At 38.1% G+C, this 19,144-nt stretch overlaps 1 protein-coding gene across 1 annotated transcript in view; it reads left to right on the top strand.

Annotated features, from left to right (window-relative positions):
• DNAH6 (dynein axonemal heavy chain 6) overlaps window positions 1–19,144 on the top strand; it is a 298,716-nt gene that overhangs the window by 77,802 nt on the left and 201,770 nt on the right. Inside the window, exons 14-16 of the mRNA XM_036873333.1 lie at window positions 294–446; window positions 4,196–4,447; window positions 10,905–11,033. Of these exons, the coding sequence (XP_036729228.1) occupies window positions 294–446; window positions 4,196–4,447; window positions 10,905–11,033 (534 nt within the window). The remainder of the gene's footprint in view (window positions 1–293; window positions 447–4,195; window positions 4,448–10,904; window positions 11,034–19,144) is intronic.

Below are 19,144 nucleotides of genomic sequence, written 5' to 3'. Positions count from 1 at the left end.
GGGCACCACAATGTTCACTATACAGGGCAAAGTAGCAGAAAGGGCACTTACAAAAGATCAGAGCATTTAGGCAAACTTTTTAATAAGTTGTGCAATCCAGCTTGTTCTAGAAATTATCTTCAAAACTAGCCCTTCCTATTGGTTCAATGTGAAAAAAACCAGACCCTTCATTTATACTGCTGCTTCCAATACCTGCCGACTTAACAGCCATTCAATTAGAATTTATCTAAAATATATAATAAAATGGAAATACTCAAGTAGTTATGATTCACAGTTCCTTTTTTCTTTCCTAGGTGCTAAATTATATGCTTCCTCATCTAAGCAAGAAAAAAGTGGATGCCCTTGTCTCTGAGGCACAAGATGCAGAATATAAACTTGAATTTGTCCCAACTACCACCATAGAATATGTTAACAACTTAGTATTTCTTGATGAAATTCAGGAAAGGGTGAGTTGATTCTTACATAACTCACTATTCCAGATATTGTGGTGAGTAAGGAAGGCAAGTAAGAGAAATTGAGGGACTGAAGGTCAGGAAACAGTGTCAGAATATCAAAAACACTTTCAGGCAAAGTAAGTATATGCCTTACATCACAGTAGTAATGACAGCTAACATTGATCAAACTCGTACTACTAGCCGGGAATGCACTACATTTTCTACATACATTACATTTTTGATCCTTGCAAAAACTTAAGAAGTATAAAGAATTTTTATTCTCATTCTGCAGATGAGGAAACAGGGACCAAACTAGGTTATGCTGTCCAAGATCACAGAGCTTTTTGTAGTGGAGCCGGAATATACACTTGGGTCTCTGACCACAAAGCCAATGCTCTCAACCCCAGTTTATTGCAATTCTTATTTGTGATAGATGATAATAGAATTGTAAACTTGGTATTAGTCATAATGGAAGTCTTGATCCTACTTAACCTATATTTGCATAATAGTCAGGAACCTTCCAATTAGGAATAAAAGAAACCCAACTTTAGCTTAAACAGGAAGGCGGGACGGGGAGACAACAGCAGATACGGGGACTCAAGTAACACAAATGGTGGGGTCCACTCTCTCCCTCCCTCCCTCTCTCTCTCTGTCTCTCTCTCATACACACACACACACACACACACAGACACACACACACACTCACTCCTTTGTCTCCCTTATTTCTCTCTCTCCGGAAACTTGGTTTCCTCCTCCCATCTTTCCCCTGTGGCACGCAATCTAGCATTTAGTTTCAATAGTCAGGTTTTTCAGTCACACCAGTTGGCATTTAAAATAGAGTTAAATCATTTTCTTAAATATCTGGAAATTGAAGACATATTACCAATTTTAAAAATACAAACTGAAATGTGAAATAAGTAATTAACAACTGGATAATCTGTTGGATAATTTTATATATTGTTAACAGAATTAATAGTAAAGGCTATTTCATGTACCTATAAAAGTAAAAATTTTGTTTTTCATTTCAAGAAACAACATCTTCTCAAATGTGATGATCTCAAGATGATTGTGGTTTTCCCTCAAGTCTACTTATACATCATCCCAGGAGACTAAAGATGCCCAGCATATATTATTATCTGCAGTCAGAAAGACTCTTTGTCAAATAACCAAAACCCAGTTGAGGTTTTGTCCTACCTTAGGACAAAACGTGGACCCTATTTAAGGAGGAAGGAATATTCCAAGGGACACACCCCACCCACACTCACACCAAGAATGTGACTAGGCTTAGGAACTTACCAGAGCCAGGAATAAGAAGGCTGTGGGAAACCCAGGTGGTTCTCACTCCACCTCTCCTCTCTGCATCTCTCTGAGGATCTGCTTTGCTCCTTTACCTCTGCAAACACGTTGCTCCTACTCCTTCATCCTCAGCAGCAAACGTGGCCACCAGCACCTCCCAGGTCATATGTTGCAAGTCTAGCCAGCCACCAAGAGAGACAATCTCTCTCCTCTGATATCAATTCTAAATGTTTAATGAATGGATTCAGCCCCCACCCCTACCCTGATCCTGTTGTATAAACTATGGAAGGAAGGATCATGTAGCAGGGGGTAGACCTCTCTCTCTGGTTCCAGAACAGGAGAGTCGATGTGCCATGCAGAAACCCAGGCTGTGTCCCATCTCCATAAGGTTGTCTGTGCATGGCTGGGTGGTGTGTTGGGGAAGCAGCCTCTCTTAGGAAAATGCTCTGCACACACAGACAGCTTTTCTTTGGAACCTCATCCATTAGTTCCAAAAAAGTTGTAAGCACTCAGTTAGCAGGACGCAAGGATGACAACACTGAGTAAACCTGCTTTCAAGGACCTCAGAGTCTAGAATGACAGCAGATAACTCTTATACAACGGATATAGGTACAAGATACTGTTGTGAGCAGGGTGGTGGTGGAGCAGAGGGAGGGTGCAGTCATTCCTATGAGTTACAGAAGGCTTTGCGGAGGTTGGGGCATTTAAGCTTTGTCCTAAAGTCCATCTATTCAGGTAGGCATTCCAGAAAGAGGGAAATTTGCATGCACAGACCTGAGGCAACGTGGCAAGAACAGGATATGGCAGTTGGTGTGCTATGTAGAAGGGGTGTTTGGTGGAGAAAGCTGATGAACCACAGCTAAAGCAGTATTTCCAAGGATGGGAGAGAAGGAATGGATTCTAGCGATATTAAGTAAGTAGAATTGAAAGGACTTAGTGGGCAACTGAATGAGGGGACAACAAAAGAAATTTGAGATAACTCTTAGATACCCTTTTACAGTGAATGGGTAGACCACAAGCCAGCATAGGTAGGGCAGGCCACATAATCACTTTCTGACCAGACATTTTTGAGAGTGAAAGAGGCACCATTAATCATCATGCCAGGACAATACCTTGGTGTAAACCAAGGCACTCCCAGAGAAAACAGGACATATGCTTACTCCACGAACCAGAAATCCAGGAAGGTGAGCAGATTTTGGTTGTCAGACTTAGTTCTATTTGTAACTTATTGAAGATGTTAGACACTTCTGGTTGAAAATAACAAAAACTGACATAGTTAGCTTGGAAAAATGAGAAGATTTATTCTAAGTTTGCAAGGATATCTTTTGGAATCCAAAGGTATGGATAGAGCCTAGCCTTTAAAAAGGGCAGGAACTAAGGACTAGAGCAGCATAGGGAAACCAAAAAGACCTCTCTTTCCATCTCGCATCTCTCCTCCTCTCTAGAACAGTGATTCTCAAAGAGTGTTCCCCACACCAGCTGCATCAGTATCACTGGGGAACTTGCATATTCTCAGGCCCCACCCTGGACCTTCTGAATCAGAAACTCTCGGGAGGGGTTCAACAATCTGTGTTTTACCAAGCTTGCCAGGGCGATTGGGATGCAGCTAAAGGTTGAGAACCATCTCTATAAAGCCTCTCTGCAGTTTTCATTTCCTGTTTAGGACCTGCTTTGTTACCCCATGGAAGCAAATAGCCTCTGCCAACAGCTGCAGTCTAACTCTTTCCAAGTTCAAGAGAGAGATCAGACTGAGCTGGTTTCACTAGGTCCCAATTTGACTCTCCCTGGTTCAGCTTGTGGCCAGGAGGTGGGTCAAGTTGTAGAACATGGATACTCCCTCCATAACCTTGTGGCAGAGGGGCAGGGAGGAGTGTTCCCCCCAAACTGGGGAGTCCTTGTCAAAAATTTAGTAAAGGCACTGTCCACTGAAGGTAGGGCATCAAAGCAAAGATGTTTAGTAGTCAGTAATAAAGGTTTTAAAAGCCTTTATTAAAGGGTAGTGTGAGTCTCACCATAGATCAGGGTTCTGAATCTATAGGTACATGGTCCACACACCTCAGGGGCTGCCCTGGGACAGTCACTGCTCAACACACAGGCCTGGAATCTCAGATGTTACAGCTGGGCATCCTCAGAGCACCTGTTGTCTCTGAAAACTTTAAATATTGGCACTGTTTAATCTACTAGAGAACAAAACAGAGAGAGAAAACTAAATACTTATAACAGTAATACTAACTATGCTCAGCTCTGAGAAACTTACCTCCTGGGCCTTATTACCTGCCTCGTAGCAATGACTGTATTTGCCACCCAGCAGGCTCCAGCCAGTTTGATCTGCATTAAACGCACCCCTCTGTGTGCTGGCTCTTCACAGCGTGATGTTTACAATGCACAGCAGCTGTCTCCTATCAGACAATCTTAACGGGTATAACAGGACACTGATTTAACCAGCAACCAATGTTTATGTTTAGATTGAAAGCCTTGAAGATGAAGGGAATGTAGTGGTTCAGATGTACAAGCTGATTGAACAATATCAGGTTCCCACACCTCCCGAAGACTTTGCTGTTTTTGTAACTATGAAGCCATCCATTGTTGCTGTTCGGAATGCCATTGATAAATCCGTGGGTGACAGAGAAACAAGCATTAAGCAATTTTGTCTGCATTTGGGCAGAGATCTTGAGGATCTAAGCAATGAAGTGAATGAAATAAAGCTGCTAGCACAGGTAAGCTGAAGCAGGGTTTTAAAATCTGTGTAAAGGCTGACTATTACATTTTAATAAACCATTTAGAAAGCATATTTCAATTTAATCTGGTTTAACTTTTTTTTTATGGTTTTTTAATTCTCTGAGCTGCTATTGAAAATTGAAAGTGGTTCTGAAGCTCTCTTAGGTACTGAATAAATTCTAGGCCATTGCAACTAAAGCATGTATGCAATAGTGAATTCTCTTTCTCCTGGCTTCTATTTATTATTATGTAATGAGTGTTTTTATAACCTGTTAGCATATTTTATAGTTATTGTCACAATTTTAGAGTTTGCTTAACCACATATTAGAAAATTCCCCCTTAGAAAGAGGTACAGTATAAATGGATAAATGATAAAGAAGAATGTTTGATTAACTTGCGCCAATTTTCCTATACAAAAGATGCAAGAGGAATTATTTTAAGAACTTAGACTAGACATCCAGATGATTTTTTTTCTTTTTTTTTAATTTTTAAATTTTAATTTATTTATTTTTTATACAGCAGGTTCTTATTAGTTATCTATTTTATACATATTAGTGTATACATGTCAATCCCAATCTCCCAATTAATCCCACCACCACCCCACCAATTTCCCCCTTGGTGTCCATACGTTTGTTCTCTGCATCTGTGTCTCTATTTCTGCCTTGCAAACCAGTTCATCTGTACCATTTTTCTAGATTCCACATAAATGTGTTAATATTCGCTATTTGTTTTTCTCTTTCTGACTTACTTCACTCTATATGACAATCTCTAGGTCCATCCACACCTCTACAAATGACCCAGTTTTGTTCCTTTTTATGGCTGAGTAATATTCCATTGTATATATGTACCACATCTTCTTCATCCATTTGTCTGTCGATGGGCATTTAGGTTGCTTCCATGACCTGGCTATTGTAAATAGTGTTACAATGAACATTAGGGTTCATGTGTCTTTTGGAATTATGGTTTTCTCTGGGCATATGCCCAGTAGTGGGGTTGCTGGGTCATATGGTGATTCTATTTTTAATTTTTTAAGGAACCTCCATACTGTTCTCCATAATGGCTACATCAATTTACATTCCCACCAAGAGTGCAAGAGGGTTCCCTTTTCTCCATACCCTCTCCAGCATTCGTTGTTTGTAGATTTTCTGATGATTCCCATTCTAACCAGTGTGAGGTGATACCTCATTGTAGTTTTGATTTGCATTTCTCTAATAATTAGTGATGTTGAGCATCTTTTCATGTGCCTCTTGACCATCTGTATGTCTTCTTTGGAGAGATGTCTATTTAGATCTTCTGCCCATTTTTTAATTGGGTTGTCTGTTTTTTTAATATTGAGCTGCGTGAGCTGTTTATATAATTTGGAGATTAATCCATTGTCTGTTGCTTTGTTTGCAAATATTTTCTCCCATTCTGAGTGTTATCTTTTCATCTTGTTTATAGTTTCCTTTGCTGTGCAAAAGCTTTTAAGTTTAATTAGGTCCCATTTCTTTATTTTTGTTTTTATTTCCGTTACTCTAGGAGGTGGGTCAAAAAAGATCTTGCTGTGATTTATGTCAAAGAGTGTTCTTCCTATGTTTTCTTCTAAGAGTTTTATAGTGTCCAGTCTTACATTTAGGTCTCTAATCAATTTTGAGTTTATTTTTGTGTATGGTGTTAGGGAATGTTCTAATTTCATTCTTTTACATGTAGCTGTCCAGTTTTCCCAGCAACACTTATTGAAGAGATGGTCTTTTCTCCATTGTATATCCTTGCCTCCTTTGTCATAGATTAGTTGACCATAGATGCGTGGGTTTATCTCTGGGCTTTCTATCCTGTTCCATTGGTCTATATTTCTGTTTTTGCGCCAGTACCATATTGTCTTGATTACTGTAGCTTTGTAGTATAGTCTGAAGTCCTCTAGCTCCTTTTTTTGCCCTCAAGATTGCTTTGGCTATTCAGGGTCTTTTGTGTCTCCATACAAATTTTAAGATTTTTTTGTTCTGTGAAAAATGCCATTGGTAGTTTGATAGGGATTACATTGAATCTGTAGATTGCTTTGGGTAGTACAGTCATTTTCATAATATTGATTCTTCCAATCCAAGAACATGGTATATCTCTCCATCTGTTTGTGTCATCTTTGATTTCTTTCATCAGTGTCATATAGTTTTCTGAGTACAGGTCTTGACCTCCTTAGGTAGGTTTATCCTTAGGTATTTTATTCTTTTTGTTGCAATGGTGAATGGGATTGTTTCCTTAATTTCTCTTTCTGATCTTTCATTGTTAGTGTATAGGAATACAAGAGATTTCTGTGCATTAATTTGGTATCCTGCAACTTTACTAAATTCATTGATTAGCTCTAGTAGTTTTCTGGTGGCATCTTTAGGATTATCTATGTATAGTATCATGTTATCTACAAACAGTGATAGTTTTACTTTTACTTTTCCAATTTGTATTCTTTTTTTTTCTTTTTCTTCTCTGATTGCCGTGGCTAGGAATTCCAAAACTATCTTGAATAATAATGGCAACAGTGGACACCCTTGTCTTGGTCCTGATCCTAGAGGAAATGCTTTCAGTTTTTCACCATTGAGAATGATGTTTGCTGTGGGTTTGTCGTATATGGCCTTTATTATGTTGAGGTAGGTTCCCTCTGTGCCCACTTTCTGGAGAGTTTTTATCATACATGGGTGTTGAATTTTGTCAAAAGCTTTTTCTACATCTATTGAGATGATCATATGGTTTTTATTCTTCAGTCTGTTAATATGGTGTATCACATCGATTGATTTCCATATATTGAAGAATCCTTGCATCCCTGAGATAAATCCCACTTGATCATGGTGTATGATCCTTTTAATGTGTTGTTGGATTCTGTTTGCTAGTATTTTGTTGAGGATTTTTGCAACTATATTCGTCAGTGATATTGGTCTGTAATTTTTCTTTTTTTCTAGAATCTGTGTCTGGTTTTTGTATCAGGGTGATGGTGGCCTCATAGAATGAGTTTGGGAGTGTTCCTTCCTCTGCAATTTTTTGGAAGAGTTTGAGAAGGATGGGTGTTAGCTCTTCTCTAAATGTTTGATAGAATTCACCTGTGAAGCCATCTGGTCCTGGACTTTTGTTTGTTGGAAGATTTTTAATCACAGTGTCAATTTCATTACGTGTGATTGGTCTGTTCATATTTTCTATTTCTTCCTGGTTCAGTCTTGGAAGCTTATACCTTTCTAAGAATTTGTCCATTTCTTCCAGGTTGTCCATTTTATTTGCATAGAGTTCCTTGTAGTAGTCTCTTAGGATGCTTTGTATTTCTGCAGTGTCTGTTGTAACTTCTCCTTTTTCATCTCTAATTTTATTGATTTGAGTCCTCTCCCTCTTTTTCTTGATGAGTCTGACTAAAGGTTTATCAATTTTGTTTATCTTCTCAGTGAAGCAGCTTTTAGTTTTATTGATCTTTGCTATTGTTTTCTTTGTTTCTATTTCATTTATTTCTGCTCTGATCTTTATGATTTCTTTCCTTCTACTAATTTTGGGATTTGTTTGTTTTTCTTTCTCTAGTTCCTTTAGGTGTAAGGTTAGACTGTTTATTTGAGATTTTTCTTGTTTCTTGAGGTAGGAATGTACTGCTACAAACTTCCCTCTTAGACCTGCTTTTGCTGCATTCCATAGGTTTTAGATTGTCACGTTTTCGTTGTCATTTGTCTCTAGGTATTTTTTGATTTCCTCTTTGATTTCTTCAGTGATCTCTTGGTTATTTAGTAGTGTATCATTTAGTCTCCATGTGTTTGTGTTTTTTACGTGTTTTTCCTGTAATTGATTTCTAATCTCATAGCGTTGTGGTTGTAAAAGATGCTTGATATGATTTCAGTTTTCTTAAATTTACCAAGGCTTGATTTGTGACCCAAGATGTGATCTATCCTGGAGGATGTTCCATGAGTGCTTGAGAAAAAATTGTATTCTGTTGTTTTGGGATGGAATGTCCTATAAATATCAATTAAGTCCATTTTGTTTAATGTGTCCTTTAAAGCTTGTGTTTCCTTATTTATTTTCATTTTGGATGATTTTTCCATTGGTGAAAGTGGGGTGTTAAAGCCCCCTACTATTATTGTGCTACTATCGATTTCCCCTGTTATGGCTGTTAGCGTTTGCCTTATGTATTGAGATACTCCTATGTTGGCTGCATAAATATTTACAATTGTTATATCTTCTTCTTGGATTGATCCCTTGATCATTATGTAGTGTTCTTCCTTGTTTCTTATAATAGTCTTTATTTTAAAGTCTATTTTGTCTGATATGAGAATTGCTACCCCAGCTTTCTTTTGATTTCCATTTGCATGGAATATCTTTTTCCATCCCCTCACTTTCAGTCTGTATGTGTCCCTAGGTCTGAAGTGGGTCTGTTGTAGACAGCATATATATGGGTCTTGTTTTTGTATCCATTCAGTGAGCCTGTGACTTTTGGTTGGAACATTTAATCCATTCACATTTAAGGAGATTATCGATATGTATGTTCCTATTACCATTTTTCTTAATAGAGAAGTTTCTTTACCATTTGTTGTAGAGCTGGTTTGGTGATGCTGAATTCTTTTAGCTTTTGTTTGTCTCTAAAGCTTTTGATTTCTCCAGCGATTCTGAATGAGATCCTTGCCAGTTAGAGTAATCTTGGTTGTAGGTTCTTCCCTTTCACTTCTTTAAAATATCATGCCTCTCCCTTCTGGCTTGTAGAGTTTCTGCTAAGAAATCCACTGTTAACCTTATGGGAATTCCCCTGTATGTTATTTGTCATTTTTCCCTTGTGTCTTTTAATAATTTTTCTCTGTCTTTAATTTTTATCAGTTTGATTACTATGTGTCTCGGCATGTTTCTCCTTGGGTTTATCCTGCCTGGGATTCTCTGCACTTCCTGGACTTGGGTGGCTATTTCCTTTCCCATGTTAGGGAAGTTTTCAACTATAATCTCCTCAAATATTTTCTCGGGTCCTTTCTCTCTCTCTTCTCCTTCTGGGACCCCTATACTGCGAATATTTGTGTTTTTAATGTTGTCCCAGAGGCCTCTTAGTCTGTCTTTATTTCTTTTCTTTTTTTTTTCTTTCTTCTATTCCGCAGCAGTGAATTCCACCATTCTGTCTTCCAGGTCACGTATCCGTTCTTCTGCCTCAGTTATTCCACTATTGATTCCTTCTAGTGTATTTTTCATTTCAGTTATTGTATTGTTCATCTCTGTTTGTTTGTTCTTTCATTCTTCTAAGTCTTTGTTAAATGTTTCTTTCATCTTCTCTATCTTTCCCTCCATTCTTTTTCTGAGGTCCTAGATCATTTTCACTATCATTATTCTGAATTCTTTTTCTGGAAGGTTGCCTATCTCCACTTCATTTAGTTGTTTTTCTGGGGTTTTATCTTGTTCCTCCATCTGGTACATATCCTCTGCCTTTTCATTTTGTCTGTCTTTCTGTGAATGTGGTTTTCGTTCCATAGGCTGCAGAATTGTAGTTCTTCTTGCTTCTGCTGTCTGCCCTCTGGTGGATGAGGCTATCTCTGTTTTTACTTTTGTATTGAAGTATTTTTGTATTTTTGCACAGAGAAAGCTGTACATAACTGTAATAAGTGTACAACTCAGTGAGTTATCAGAAAGTGAACACATCCATGTGTCCACTGCTGAGGCCAAGAACTATTGCTATTGCTATCCTTAGTGTCTCCCCTAGTCACTAACCCTTCCTTCCTCTCCAAAGGCAGCCACTACCCTGAATTGTAAAGCCATAAATTGGTTTTGCCTGTTTATGAACTTCAATTAAATAGAATCATACCTTTATTGTAAATTGTACTCATTCCCTTTTTTTTTTTTGGCTGCATTGGGTCTTCATTGCTGCGTGCAGGCTTTCTCTAGTTTCAGCGAGCAGGGACTACTCTTCACTGTGGTGTGCAGGCTTCTCATTGTGGTGGCTTCTCTTGTTGAGGACCATGAGGCACCCAGGCTCAGTAGTTGTGGCCCATGGGCTTAGTTGCTCCGTGGCATGCGGGATCTTCCTGGACCAGGGATCGAACCTGTGTCCCCTGCATTGGCAGGCAGATTCTTAACCACTGAGCCATTAGGAAAGCCCCATAAATTGTAATCATTCCTTTATTGTAAAATGATAATTTTCCTTATATCATATTTTCTTCTTTCTTTTCCATAGTGTATTCACCTCTCCTTACCTGAAGTCACGTTAGCTGAAACAAATGAATAAATGAAAACAGATGAGGGAAAATGTATTAGGTAGTCTTTAAAAGCAATATTATCCCCAAGCTACTTCTTTATACATTTCTGTAATTTTTACAATGTATATGCATTGCTTTAAATTCAAAAAAGCAATCATTTTAATATATTTTCTAAAAATTAGATTGAAAAGAGAATTAGAAGACATATTTTTTGAAAACGTTTATTAATTCATTTAATTTGATGGTATACATCAAAAATAGGAACAAGTAATCAAAACCTCTATTAATTTTACAGGATCCACAGATTTTGGATATTAATGCTGACCAAGACAAAGTACATGTCATGTTGAATGATCTGCAGTCAGTTCTAGATGATCTTCAAAAACGTGCATTTCAATATAAATCCTATCAGAAGAATTTTAAGGTAATGACAGCTCTACATATCTGTTTCTAAAATATGTGCATAGAAATGGCATTGATGCATACGTATTTTCAATAATGTGACTGTAAATATTCAATGTTTGGACACCTATGTGCTAGTCGCTGTGCTGGAACAATCTGAAATACAAAATATGACGTGTTCTCTGCCTTTGAAGTGTTTAAAGATTAGTACACATGTGAGATAAAATATCTTTTTCATTAAAAAGTAATTATGAATTATAGACAAACCCTCAGACCAGGGACTGTAGTTTCTATGTTAAAATGGATGTGAATTTTTAAATGTGGTCAATTAAAACCCCTCTATTCTTTCTTAAATAATATTCAAGTTTCTTTTACATTCATGTGTGTATTATGATTCCATCAATATTGCCTAATTTGCCCTGGTTTGATGTGCCAGTTTGATGAAAGAAGAGAATTTGGCTAAGCCAGGGCAAAGATGGATCCAAAAAGGGTAGGTATAAAAAGCTAAAAGATATGCCTCAAAAAAATGAAGAGAAATGAATGAGAGATATAAGTGCTCTGAACAGCTATTAGAGAGACCAAAAAGAAAAGAAAATAGAAAAGATTCCTAGGATCAAAACCAGAGGGCCACCAGCAATGAGGGAAGGGTTAATCAGTTCCCCAAAAGTTTCAGAGGAGTGCATGGACCTCACATGGGGATGCACCTATCTCTTCCATAGCCCCAAATGGATGGCCAGAAAGTGGTCTGAGGGCTCTGAGTGTCCACTCCAGATCCCAGGGCTTGGTGGAGCAACCTGCAAAATAATGACCTGGCACTAGACAATGCAACTGGTACAATACTTGAGGCAGGAGGTTTGTGCATGAGAGAATTAGGGTTCAAAGTTTTTCCCATATTAGTTAACTGACCTGTAAGACAGGAAAGTATGCAGTAGGAAGGGAGCTGTGGCGGAAATATTGCTTGATAAAAGGCTATAACTAGGACTTCCCTGGTGGCGCAGTGGTTAAGAATCCGCCTGCCAATGCAGGGGACACGGGTTCGAGCCCTGGTCTGGGAAGATCCCACATGCCGTGGAGCAACTGGGCCCATGAACCACAACTACTGAGCCTGCGTGTCTGGAGCCTGTGCTCTGCAACAAGAGAGGCCGCGATAGTGAGAGGCCTGCACACCGCGATGAAGAGTGGCCCCCGCTTGCCGCAACTAGAGAAAGCCCTCGCACAGAAATGAAGACCCAACACAGCCAAAATAAATTAATTAATTAATTTTTTTAAAAAAAGGCTATAACTAACAGGTGGGCACTCTTGGGTCAGAAAGAATAGCATTGCTTGAGCCAGAGCCTTAAATAGAACTGTGTCTCCCTCCTTCCACGTTCCATATCTATACTTTACGATCCTTTAGGATCACCTCATATCAACCTTCCTCTGCAGCTCTCAGTCATTAGAAGGATAGGAGTGAAGGCCTAACTGGCCTAGGAAATCATCTCTAATTCTTAATGAAGTCAAGGCTAGATCCCTAATGTCAGGGTAATGCTAGCCTTGTAAAATGAGTTTGGAAGTGTTCCCACCTCTTCAATTTTTTTGGAAAAGTTTGCGAAATATTGGCGTTAATTCTTTTTTCTCCCCCCAAATGTTTGGTAAAATTTACCAGTGAAGTCATCTGGTCTTGGGCTTTTCTGTGCTGGGAGGTTTTTGATTATTCATTCAATCTCCTTACTCCTTATTGGTCTGTTCAGATTTTCTATTTCTTCCTGACTCAGTCTTGGTGGGCAATATGTTTCTAGCAATTTATGCATTTCTTCAAAGGTATACAATTTATTGGCATATACTTATTCAGAGGAGTCTCTTATGATCATATGTATTTCTGAGATGTAAGTGGTTTTTTTAGCATCTTTATTGGAGTATAATTACTTTACAGTGGTATGTTAGTTTCTGCTGTAAAACAAAGTGAATCAGCTATACATATATCCCCATATCCCCTCCCTCTTGCCTCTCCCTCCCACGCTCCCTATCCCACCCCTCTAGGTAGACAAAAAGTACCGAGCTGATCTCCCTGTGCTATGTGGCTGCTTCCCACTAGCTATTTCTTTTACATTTGTTAGTGTATATATGTCCATGCCACTCTCTCACTTCGTCCCAGCTTACTCTTACCCCTCCCCGTGTCCACAAGTCCATTCTCTATGTCTGTGTCTTTATTCCTGTCTGCCCCTAGGTTCTTCAAAACCCCCCCTTTTTTTTTAGATTCCATATATATGTGTTAGCATACGGTATTTGTTTTTCTCTTTCTGACTTACTTCACTCTGTATGACAGACTCTAGGTCCATCCACCTCACTACAAATAACTCAATTTCATTTCTTTTTATGCCTGAGTAATATTCCATTGTATATACGTGTCACAACTTCTTTATCCATTCATCTGTCGAAGGACACTTAGGTTACTTCCATGTCATGGCTATTGTAAATAGAGCTGCAATGAACATTGTGGTACATGACTCTTTTTGAATTGTGGTTTTCTCAGGGTATATGCCCAGTAGTGGCATTGCTGGGTCGTACAGTAGTTCTACTCTTAGATTTTAAGGTCCCTCCATACTGTTCTCCATAGTGGCAGTATCAATTTACATTCCCACCAACAGTGCAAGAGGGTTCCCTTTTCTCCACAACTTCTCCAGCATTTATTTGTAGATTTTTGATGATGGCCATTCTGACCGGTGTGAGGTGATACCACACTGTAGTTTTGATTTGCATTTCTCTAATGATTACTGATGTTGAGCATCCTTTCATGTGTTTGTTGGCAATCTGTATATCTTCTTTGGAGAAATGTCTATTTAGGTCTTCTGCCCATTTTTGGATTGGGTTGTTTGTTTTTTGATATTGAGCTGCATGAATTGCTTGTATATTTTGGAAATTAATCCTTTGTCAGTTGCTTCATTTGCAAATATTTTCACCCATTCTGAGGGTTGTCTGTTGTCTTGTTTATGGTTTCCTTTGCTGTGCAAAAGCTTTTAAGTTTCCTTAGGTCCCATTTGTTTATTTTTGTTTTTATTTCCATTTCTCTAGGAGATGGGTCAAAAAGGATCTTGCTGTGATTTATGTCATAAAGTGGTCTGCCTATGTTTTCCTCTAAGAGTTTTATAGTGTCTGGCCTTACATTTAAGTCTTTCATCTATTTTGAGTTTATTTTTGTGTATGGTGTTAGGGAGTGTTCACATTTCATTCTTTTACATGTAGCTGTCCAGTTTTCCCAGCACCACTTATTGAAGAGGCTGTCTTTTCTCCATTGTATATCCTTGCCTCCTTTATCAAAGATAAGGTGACTATATGTGCGTGGGTTTATCTCTGGGCTTTCTATCCTGTTCCATTGATCTATATTTCTGTTTTTGTGCCAGTACCATACTGTCTTGATTACTGTAGCTTTGTAGTATAGTCTGAAGTCTGGGAGGCTGCTTCCTCCAGCTCCGTTTTTCTTTCTCAGGATTGCTTTGGCTATTTGGGATCATTTTTGTTTCCATACATATTGTGAAATTTTTGGTTCTAGTTCTGTGAAAAATGCCATTAGTAGTTTGATGGGGATTCCATTGAATCTGTTCGTTGCTTTCGGTAGTAGAGTCATTTTCACAATGTTGATTCTTCCAATCCAAGAACATGGTATATCTCTCCATCTGTTTGTATCATCTTGAATTTCTTTCATCAGTGTCTTATAGTTTTCTGCATACAGGTCTTTTGTCTCCTTAGGTAGGTTTATTCCTAGGTATTTTCTTCTTTTTGTTGCAATGGTAAATGGGAATGTTTCCTTCATTTCTCTTTCAGATTTTTCATCATTGGTGTATAGGAATGCAAGAGATTTCTGTGCATTAGTTTTGTATCCTGCTACTTTACCAAATTCATTTATTAGCTCTAGTAGTTTTCTGGTAGCATCTTTAGGATTCTCTATGTATAGTATCATGTCATCTGCAAACAGTGACAGCTTTACTTCTTCTTTTCCAATTTGGATTCCTTTTATTTCTTTTTATTCTCTGATTGCTGTGGCTAAAACTTCCAAAACGATGTTGAATAATAGTGGTGAGAGTGGACAACCTTGTCTTTTTGCTGATCTTAGTGGAAATGGTTTCAGTTTTTCACCATTGAGAACGATGTTGGCTGTGGGTTTGTCATATCTGGCCTTTATTATGTTGAGGTAAGTTACCTATGCCTACTTTCTGGAGGGTTTCTATCATAAATGGATGTTCAATTTTGTTGAAATCTTTTTCTGCATCTATTGAGATGATCATATGGTTTTTATTCTTCAATTTGTTAATATGGTTTATCACATTTTTGATTTGCATATATTGATGAATCCTTTCATTCCTGGGATAAACCCTCCTTGATCGTGGTGTATGATCCTTTTAATGCGCTGTTAGATTCTGTTTGCTAGTATTTTGTTGAGGAATTTTGCATTTATGTTCATCAGTGATATTGGCCTGTAATTTTCTTTTTTTGTGACATTTTGTCTGCTTTTGGTTTCAGGGTGATGGTGGCATCATTGAATGAGTTTGGGAGTGTTCCTCCCTCTTCTATAATTTGGAAGAGTTTGAGAAAGACAGGTGTTAGCTCTTCTCTAAATGTTTGATAGAATTTGCCTGTGAAGCCATCTGGTCCTGGGCTTTTGTTTGTTGGAAGATTTTTAATCAGTTTCATTTTCAGTGCTTGTGATTGGTCTGTTTATATTTTCTATTTCTTCCTGGTTCAGTCTCAGAAGGTTGTGCTTTTGTAAGAATTTGTCCATTTCTTCCAGGTTGTCCATTTTATTGGCATATAGTTGCTTGTAGTAATCTCTCATGATCCTTTGTATTTCTGCAGTGTCAGTTGTTGCTTCTCCTTTGTCATTTCTAATTCTATTGATTTGAGTCTTCTCCCTTTTTTTCTTGATGAGTCTGGCTAATGGTTTATCAATTTTGTTTATCTTTTCAAAGAAACAGCTTTTAGATTTATTGATCTTTGCTATCATTTCCTTCATTTCTTTTTCATTTATTTCTGATCTGATCTTTATGATTTCTTTCCTTCTGCTAACTTTGGCTTTCGTTTGTTCTTCTTTCTCTAGTTCCTTTAGGTATAAGGTTAGGTTGTTTATTTGAGGTTTTTCTTGTTTCTTGAGGTAGGATTGTATTGCTATAAACTTCCCTCTTAGAACTGCTTTCACTGCATACCATAGGTTTTGGGTCATCATGTTTTCATTGTCATTTGTTTCTAGGTATTTTTTGATTGCCTCTTTGATTTCTTCAGTGATCTCTTGGGTATTTAGTCGTGTATTGTTTACCCTCCATGGGTTTGTATTTTTTACAGATTTTTTCCTGTAATTGATATCTAGTCTCATAGTTTTGTGGTCAGAAAAGATCCTTGATATGATTTCAATTTTCTTAAATTTTCCAAGGCTTGATTTGTGACCCAAGGTATGATCTATCCTGGAGAATGTTCCATGAGCACTTGAGAAGAAAGTGTATTGTTTTGTTTTTGGATGGAATGTCCTATAAATATCAATTAAGTCCATCTTTTTTTTAAATTAATTAATGTATTTATTTATTTATTTTTGGCTATGTTGGGTCTTCATTTCTGTGCGAGGGCTTTCTCTAGTTGTGGCAAGTGGCGGCCACTCTTCATCGTGGTGCACGAGCCTTTCACTATCACAGCCTCTCTTTTTGCGGAGCACAGGCTCCAGACGCGCAGGCTCAGTAGTTGTGGCTCATGGGCCTAGTTGCTCCACAGCATGTGGGATCTTCCCAGACCAGGGCTCGAACCCATGTCCCCTGCATTAGCAGGCAGATTCTCAACCACTGTGCCACCAGGGAAGCCCCAAGTCCATCTTTTTAAATGTGTCCTTTAAAGCTTGTGTTTATTTATTTTCATTTTGGATTATCTGTGCATTGGTGAAAGTGGAGTGTTAAAGTCCACTACCATCATTGTGTTACTGTCGATTTCCCCTTTTATGGCTGTTAGCGTTTGCCTTGTGTATTGAGTTGCTCCTATGTTGGCTGCATAAATATTTACAATTGTTATATCTTCTTCTTGGATTGATCCCTTGATCATTATGTAGTGTCCTTCTTTGTCTCTTGTAATAGTCTTTATTTTAAAGTCTATTTTCTCTGATATGAGAATTGCTACTCCAGCTTTATTTTCATTTCCATTTGCATGGAATGTCTTCTTCCATCCCCTCACTTTCAGTTGGTATGTGTCCCTAGGTCTGACGTGGGTCTCTTGTAGACAGCATATATACAGGTCTTGTTTTTGTATCCATTCAGCCAGTCTATGTCTTTTGGTTGGAGCATTTAATCCATTTACATTTAAGGTATTTATCGATATGTATGTTCCTATTACCATTTTCTTAATTGTTTTGGGTTTGTTATTGTAGGTCTTTTCCTTCTCTTGTGTTTCTTGACCAGAGAAGTTCCTTTAACATTTGTTGTAAAGCTGGTTTGGTGGTGCTGAATTCTCTTAGCTTTTGCTTGTCTGTAAAGGTCTTAATTTCTCCATTGAATCTGAATGAGATCCTTGCTGGGTAGAGTAACCTTGGTTGTACGTTTTTCCCTTTCATCATTTTAAATATGTCCTGCCACTCCCTTTTGACTTGCAGAGTTTCTGCTGCAAGATCAGCTGTTAACCTTATGGGGATTCCCTTGTATGTTATTTGTTGCTTTTCCCTTGCTGCTTTTAATATTTTTCTTTGTATTTAATTTTTGATAGTTTGATTAATATGTGCCTTGGCGTGTTTCTCCTTGGATTTATCCTTTATGGGACTCTCTGCACTTCCTGGACTTGACTGACTATTTTCTTTCCCATATTAAGGAAGTTTCAACTCTAATCTCTTCAAATGTTTTCTCAGTCCCATTTTTTTTCTCTTCTTCTTCTGGGACCCTTATAATTCGCATGTTGATGCATTTAATGTTGTCCCAGAGGTCTCTGAGACTGTTCTCAATTCTTTTCATTCTTTTTTCTTTATTCTGCTCTACAGTAGTTATTTCCACTATTTTATCTTCCAGGTCACTTATCCATTCTTCTGCCTCAGTTATTCTGCTATTGATTCCTTCTAGAGAATTTTTAATTTCATTTATTGTCTTGTTCATCAGTCTCTGTTTGCTCTTTAGTTTTTCTAAGTCCTTGTTAAACCTTTCTTTTATTTTCTCCATTCTATTTCCAAGACTTTGTATCATCTTTACTATTTTTACTCTGAATTCTTTTTCGGGTAGACTGCCTATTTCCTCTTCATTTGTTTGGTCTGGTGGGGTTTTATCTTGCTCCTTCAACTGCTGTGTATTTCTCTCTCTTCTCATTTTGCTTAACTTACTGCATTTGGGGTCTCCTTTTCACAGGCTGCTGGTTCGTAGTTCCCATTGTTTTTGCTGTCTGCCCCCAGTGGGTAAGGTTGGTTCAGTCGGCTGTGTAGGCTTCCTGGTGGAGGGGACTGGTGCATGTGTTCTGGTGGATGAGGCTGGATCTTGTCTTTCTGGTGAGCAGGACCATGTCCTGTTGTGTGTTTTGGGGTGTCTGTGAACTTACTATGATTTTAGGCAGCCTCTCTGCTAATGGGTGGTGTTGTGTTCCTGTCTTGCTAGTTGTTTGGCATTGGGTGTCTGGCACTGGAGCTTGCTGGTCATTGAGTGGAGCTGGTTCTTAGCATTGAGACAGAGATCTCTGGGAGCGCTCTTGCTGATTGATATTACATGGGGCCGGGAGGTCTCTGGTGGTCCAGTGTTCTGACTCGGCTCTCCCACCACAGAGCCTCATGCCTGACACCCAGCCAGAGGACCAAGACCCTGTCAGCCACCCGGCTCAGAAGAAAATGGAGAAAAGAAAGAAAGAAAGAAAGAAAAAGAAAATAAAATAATGTTATTAAAATAAAAAAATTTTTTCAATTATTAAAATTTTTAAAATTAAATAAAGAAAGAAGAGAGCAACCAAAGCAATAAACAAATCCACCTATGAAAAGAAGCACTAAAACCTATACTAAAGAAAAAAAAAAGTCAAACAGACAGAACCCTAGGACAAATGGTAAAAGCAAACCTATACAGACTAAATCTCCAAAGCATACAGATACACACTCACAAAAAGAGAAAATGGAAAAAATATATATGTATGAAAAACAAAGGAAGAGAGCAACCAAATCAATAA

The sequence above is a fragment of the Balaenoptera musculus genome, chromosome 13, assembly GCF_009873245.2.
Source record: "Balaenoptera musculus isolate JJ_BM4_2016_0621 chromosome 13, mBalMus1.pri.v3, whole genome shotgun sequence".
NCBI classification, from domain to species: domain Eukaryota; kingdom Metazoa; phylum Chordata; class Mammalia; order Artiodactyla; family Balaenopteridae; genus Balaenoptera; species Balaenoptera musculus.
Note: the sequence above shows the minus strand (reverse complement) of the source record. Positions and strands in the feature narration are given on the sequence as shown.